The sequence below is a fragment of the Trifolium pratense genome, linkage group LG3, assembly GCF_020283565.1.
Source record: "Trifolium pratense cultivar HEN17-A07 linkage group LG3, ARS_RC_1.1, whole genome shotgun sequence".
Classification (NCBI taxonomy): Eukaryota; Viridiplantae; Streptophyta; class Magnoliopsida; order Fabales; family Fabaceae; genus Trifolium; species Trifolium pratense.
This window is the reverse complement of record NC_060061.1, coordinates 23632328-23638813: the sequence shown is the minus strand read 5'-3', so window position 1 is coordinate 23638813 and position 6486 is coordinate 23632328. Positions and strand designations below refer to the sequence as shown.

The following is a 6486-nucleotide window of genomic DNA, read 5'->3' as shown; positions in this document are numbered from 1 at the left end:
TTCGGAAAAGCCAGTGCGTTTTGTATAGATCGAGAGTTGTAGTTGGATTCACACTAGATTCATCTTTAGACCATCCCAAAAAACACATGTCAACATACATACTATAATTTTTAAAATATAATATTATGACACCTAAATTGTGAAATCTGATTAAACATGTGTAATAATTTTATACTATATGTGCATACAAATTAAACTCTTTATAATTTATCTTAATTAATAAAGGACCAAGTCTATAGTTGTACTTTGTAATTTTTCATATAAAAATGGCACACACTTAGCCAAATAGACTGGATGTTCACTGTTGACATGGACCACATTCTGAAGTCATAAATTCAGGAGGCGCATTCTTTTTAAATTGTAACTGAGGAAAAAATTTAGCCATTCCGTACATCATATTTGGGCTGTCTGACAATTACGTTTAGGTCCCAGCCAGGCAACCACCATTGTGGTTCTTAAACTAAAATCAAACTTTCACCTCTATACAGATGATCAGAGTAAAAACTCACCATATTTTGCTTGTGGTTATAAATTATTAGTTAAGAGATTCATTAAGATGCCAACTTTTAGGTTTAAAAGCATACAACGAAAAGCAACTGACCACCAATAAAATCCCCAAAATTACAAAAAACCAAGCACATAAAAGAACCGTGTCCACAGAGACGGACGGTATAAAGCTTCATTTCATGTCTTTAGGTTCAGAAGCAATTTTTAAACATTTACCAAGAACTAGAAAGTAAACCAAGCCTGAACAAGCTAATTTTTTATATTGGATGTCCATTCTACCTTAATTACCACCCCTCAATGCAAGCACCAAGTGAAGCACGGAACCACCCTCAATGTTGTACTCTTTAGCTGTTTTATCATCAGCAAGCTGCTTACCAGCATATATGAGCCTGCAACAAAGTGACAACACGTGTAAGATTCTAATGTTTCCAATGGAGTCAAAAGAAAAATCTTAATTTTTCATTTACAGTACTTAGTGAAGAAAGCTAAAACGTGTTTCTAAAACTGCAAACTAAATTCAACAGAAAATTAAGAATCAGAATAAAATTTACGGTATTGTTCTTGAATATTGAGCAATTAAGCATTGTTCAATAGATCCAACAACGATGCAATCCAACAAAGTGACACTTGTATAAGAAATATCAAACTATCAATGACAAGAAGAAAATTATGCACTACTATCATGGAAACTGGATAAGATTAGTGTACAAAAGTACAGAAAATATATAGATCCCTGAATATTTGAGATATACAAGATTCTCCCAAGTCCCAGTTCTAACTCACACCAAATGACTCCCTCTCAGCACCATCTTATTGACGGGCAACACATTAATTTCTTCTTACTATCTCAACCTAACTTACAAAATAAATCTCTTAACATACCTATCAATACTCCCCCATCAACCCCCAATATTCATCTCGTCCTTAAGGTGAGCAGCTTAGTTGCTAAAAACAAAACTAAGCTATATGTGGTTCAAACCGTACCTTGTTCTCTTTTACCTGGGTTCATGAAAAGATAGTGTATCAACTATCATGAACAAATTTTGATCTCCTAATTGCAAAAAATAATGGTTTGCCATCAAAATTGTCTTGTTACCATAAAGCTAAACTGATGTTTGAGAAATACTGGAATTAATATGGCAATGTTTGTCCCAAAGGAGTAACCCGGTGGTATGGGTCAGGACACCAGAGCAGTTATATGAAGGAGGTCTAGGGTTCGACTGCTATAAAAAATGCACATGCCTTAGAAATTTCAGGATGGAAGGAAGTTGTCAAAGAAGAGATGAAGTCACTTAAAAAAAAAAAAAAAACCCAAACGTGACAAATGGTGGGGATGCCGCCAAAAGGAAAAGGTACAGTGGGATACAAATGAATATTAACAACGTACAGAAAGTAAGAATATCCCTGCAGATTTAGAGATCTGAGATTCAACCAATTCCCAATTCTGACCAAATGACTCCCTCCCTCTCAAATCCCTCTTATCATAAGAAGAAAGAAAGAAGGTGTTGCCTATGATGTAGTGTCTTAACAATCATATGATACAGATGATAGATAAACAAATAATAAGTGATATATTTAATATAAAAGCAACCCCATACAATTTCTATCATTTTACCGCTAACAAGATAACATGTAAATCCAGTTTACAAGACCACGTTGATCGTCAAGCAAGAGGAAGCTTTATTAAAAGTAAGCGAAGAAATATAAACCAATAACATGCAAGTGCGTGTATTTTTTCTATCTTTATCTGCCAAAATAATACTGGCTGAGAACATTCAAGTATATATATGATCAGAAGAAATTATAAAAAATACGAGTTTTGCAATGAACAGGTGACATGTTTTAATTTAATAGTTATAAGTTTATAACCATTTAACAATGAATTAGTCAAGCCCAATTAGGATGAGAGAGAGATAGAGTACCTCTGCTGCACAGGTGGAATTCCCTCCTTTTCTTCAACACGTTCCTTGATACGATCAATTGTATCAGTTGGCTCAATGTCAATTTCAATCTCTTTTCCAGTTAAAGTCTTCACTTTAATCATGGTTCCTCCCCTGAGCCTTAGGACCAAGTGAAGCGTTGATTCCTTTTGAATGTTATAATCAGCAAGAGTGCGGCCATCTTCCAGCTGCTTACCAGCAAAAATCAACCTCTGCTGGTCAGGAGGGATACCTTCCTTGTCCTACAACCACATATTCCACTAGAAGTGGTTAGAAACAAATTATAACAACACTACCAATTAAACTATAACACACAATCTCAAAGAACTGTATAAAACAACTCAAACCAACGTCCCCCTAAAACTCTGTTTCTTTAATCTTTACTATACCATATTCCAGCCAGTAAATATTAGAAATTCATTGCTCAAAACCTAATCAGAGTAGCAGATAATATGTGCCTAATTTAATTCTGAAGCAAACCCCAACACCGATATTTAACAATGCTTTCTTTTTCTAAGATCTGATATTCAATACATCCTATATTTAAGGAGATTTATTTAAGAAAAGTGCTATTTTAGGAAAAGAGCTAAATATATTAATATACTCCCAAACAACAATAGCCTCTCCTTATGAGTTATGACTCGGATCAACAATCCCTACATTCAAAGGCTTCACACAATCAAATTGAGATAATCTAAACAATTAAGTGGTGAAAATCGTTGCCTCCACGACTGCCGCAAGAGAATTTACAGTTTCTGAAACCGTTTAATACAATCTATCAGAATTGAAAGCATTCTTAAGCCTGTTAAAATTCAATCATGCCATAGTAACATGATCAAGTCCGTCATATACAAAAATTAGTATTAATAATTCCATACTTTACCCTATCAAAACAGTTTCTGTAATCCAAACACACACCATAGTTTTTCTTCGTTGTTTTATTTATCACTAGAATCTAATTAACCGAATTGAATAAACACTTGCACAAATAGTTTCAATTATAAAACCTAACAGAAACCGAATTGAATAAACCCTAACTAAGATCAGCAGCAGCAATAAATCACGAAAAAACCCTAACTAATAAAAGAAAATAACCTGGATCTTGGCCTTGACGTTGTCGATGGTGTCGCTGCTCTCGACCTCGAGAGTGATAGTCTTTCCGGTCAAAGTTTTGACGAAGATCTGCATCTTGTTTTCCTCTTTTTCTCGGTTTAGGGAGAAAGTGAGAGCGCGAGAGAAAGAGGGACAACACAAGAGTATGTAATGTAATGCGTTTGTGTGAGGGAGAGAGAGAGAGAGAGAGTTATCGAAAGCAAGTATTTGAAGCAAGTATTCTGTAGCGGGATTCGTTTTTCTTTTATAGACACAAAATAATTTAGGCCGAGCAGATATTGGCCCAATAAAAAAATTAAAGATATAGAAAAAATTTAAATTTTATTTTATTTTTACACTAAAATATCAAATCTTAAATATAAATTTTGATCAAATATTTATTGTAAAAAATATATATATATATATAAATTTTGATCAAATATTTATTGATGTGTTAGTTTTTTTTTTTTGTAGTGATCGATGTGTTAGTTTTTTTAAATTTTCATCGTTGTGTTAGTTTTTTTTTTGTATCAAATTTTAAATATAAATTTTGATCAAATATTTATTGTAAAAAAAAAATTAAATTTTGATCAAATATTTATTGATGTTTTTATGGGGATCGATGTGTTAGTTTTTTTTATTCATCGATGTATTGGTTGAGTAAACATACAAATTTGTGATTGAAATCAAAAAAATAAATAAATCTACTTCTAATCTAATTTTATAAAATCGATTTTGTCCAAAAAAAAAAATAATAAAATTGATTACTATCAACTTTACTAATTTGTCCTAATTAGTTTTAATAATATTTTAGATTTTATATCATACATCGTAATTTTACTCTATTAAAAATATATGTATAAAAATAGGAACAAAAAAAAAATATAAATCTATTCATAAAAATAGAAACAAAACAAAAACAAAAAATATATTAACGAAAGCCACTACGTTTTGTCTAGTGGTAAGGGGTTTGGGGAGTATGTTATAGGTCATGGGTTCGATTCACAGTTCATTGTAAACAAAAAAAAAATTATCGAAAGTTTGGTCAATATAAAAAAATAATAAGATGAACACGCATAAAAAATAGAAACCTAGAAACATAAACAATATTATTACTGAGTTTATTAATTATAGAAAGTTTAGAAAGAAAAAATTAAATAAAAGTCAATGGACTCGTGCGAATGCACTAGTCCCTAAACTAGTTTGTGATAAAAATAAAAATAAAAAATATGTGTGTGATTGATACAAATACAAATCCAATTAATGTATTTGAATGGAGTAATTAGAAATTTTAGTGGTTTGTTTTTTTATAATAAAATTTTAGAGGATTTAAAATTCCAAGCAATTCAAATTATTGTATTTGAATTACCTTCATTTTTAAACATGTGTGTTTAAATAAAGTATGGGAAATTTCAACATGAACATTTTGGACCACTTTTATAAATTTGAAAAGTTTTGTGTCAAATATAAAATTTGAAAAATAATGTCCAATTTGCAATTTTAAAAAATTTAAAGGACAAATTTGAAAAAATTAGGGACCAATTTACAGTTTTTGAAAATAGTAGAGGTCAATTTGCAATTTTTAAAATATTATACAGGTCAATTTTAAAATTTTCAAACATATAAGTTTTTGGTATAATTTAAACTTACTTGAACAAAATAGTTCATAAATTTTCATCATTATGAAAACTTTCATCCAAATCCAAATCCCATTAGTCATTGTCATTGTATCTAAATTTTCATCATTTTGTTATGTGATTGATGGTGGCTCTACAAGTCACAGAATCGCAACCAAGTGATAAGTTATCGTTCTCCACAAGAATTGTGCCAAAATTACTAGTTTCGCTTAGGAATTTATAAAGTAAAGTTGTTTTGCATTCACTTTGTTTGTTTGAGAGAGTTGTGCATTTAATAACAATAAAGTAAAGGACGAGAAATTAAAGAGCAATTAAGATAAAAAAGGTTGTGCGAGTAGATGCACGGGGTGGTTAAGTGTTTCGAATTCCTCCCTTACTCATGTTTGGTAAGTGGCGTTATACTATACCCCATTATTAGTTATAAGCTACCGGGTTAATTTATATTAAAATAAGCCTAGTATTACTATACTTATTTCTATTGCAATCTGACTTAGGTCGAACCAATGAAGCGTTGATAGGTTTAGCCTTCATTATTTCGTATCATTACCTTTAATAGGTTCAGCCTTTAAAGAGTGCGTCCTAACATTTAGAAGTTCGGAATTTAACAAGTTCTCTATCCTCACTCGATTTCCTAATATCATTGCAGAATTTAACATGTGCGATTCTTAATCCTGCCCCCGTAACGTCAGATACTGAATTTAATGGTCTCATATTGGTAGAATGAAATGTTTTTTTGGTCTGGCCTATTAATTCTGTTGTCACGGGATCAACTAATTTCCTCTAGGTTCATTCACTTAATGTGGTCAATATTAAGAATGAATAATTAAAGCTAAAACAAATATAGAAAATAACATAATAACAGTCGAGCATAAACTTTATCGAACCAGGGTTACATGTCTCAAGCATTCGTAACGGAGTTCATCTACTCGACCTAACCTAGGAAAAATAAATTATAAAGACAATAAAAGAAAAGAACCTTATTGGCCTTGGAGTTCCTTGACCCTTCTTGTCTTCTCCTTAGAATTATCCTAACTCTAGAGTGAATATTGAATAACTCTCAATATTTATGAATTTGAATAATTGTGAAGGAGGATGACTCTATTTATAGTTTTTCAGCTAGATTTAAGCTTTTTCTGCGTACCCATCGTATCATCGTGGCAACGATGGCGTGTAATTTTGCCTCATCATGGCCACGATGGATTATATCATGGTACGATGGAAGATTTGATCAGAATTTTCTGTTTTTCTTCAACCGCCTTCATCGTGCCACGATGGTATGTCATCGTGGTACGATGAAAAGATTTGTTGCA

At 31.6% G+C, this 6486-nt stretch overlaps 1 protein-coding gene across 1 annotated transcript; it reads right to left on the bottom strand.

Annotated features, from left to right (window-relative positions):
* Positions 1 to 513: 513 nt before the first annotated feature.
* On the bottom strand, positions 514 to 3773 carry LOC123913079 (ubiquitin-NEDD8-like protein RUB2). Its single transcript, XM_045963680.1, has 3 exons — positions 3543 to 3773; positions 2430 to 2689; positions 514 to 896 (listed from the first exon to the last, which is right to left on the bottom strand). Exons 1-3 carry the CDS (start codon positions 3633 to 3635, stop codon positions 788 to 790), a joined length of 462 nt encoding a protein of 153 aa, XP_045819636.1. The 5' UTR covers positions 3636 to 3773; the 3' UTR covers positions 514 to 787.
* Positions 3774 to 6486: the final 2713 nt, after the last annotated feature.

What these genes read in the sequence shown, in the direction of transcription:
- LOC123913079 (XM_045963680.1), bottom strand. Translation starts at nt 3,635, where the DNA reads ATGCAGATCTTCGTCAAAACTTTGACCGGAAAGACTATCACTCTCGAG. An exon ending in ACGTCAAGGCCAAGATCCAG is followed by an intron (nt 2,690 to 3,542) that starts GTTATTTTCTTT and finishes ATGTGGTTGTAG; the next exon opens with GACAAGGAAGGTATCCCTCC. An exon ending in ATTCCACCTGTGCAGCAGAG is followed by an intron (nt 897 to 2,429) that starts GTACTCTATCTC and finishes ACTTTGTTGCAG; the next exon opens with GCTCATATATGCTGGTAAGC.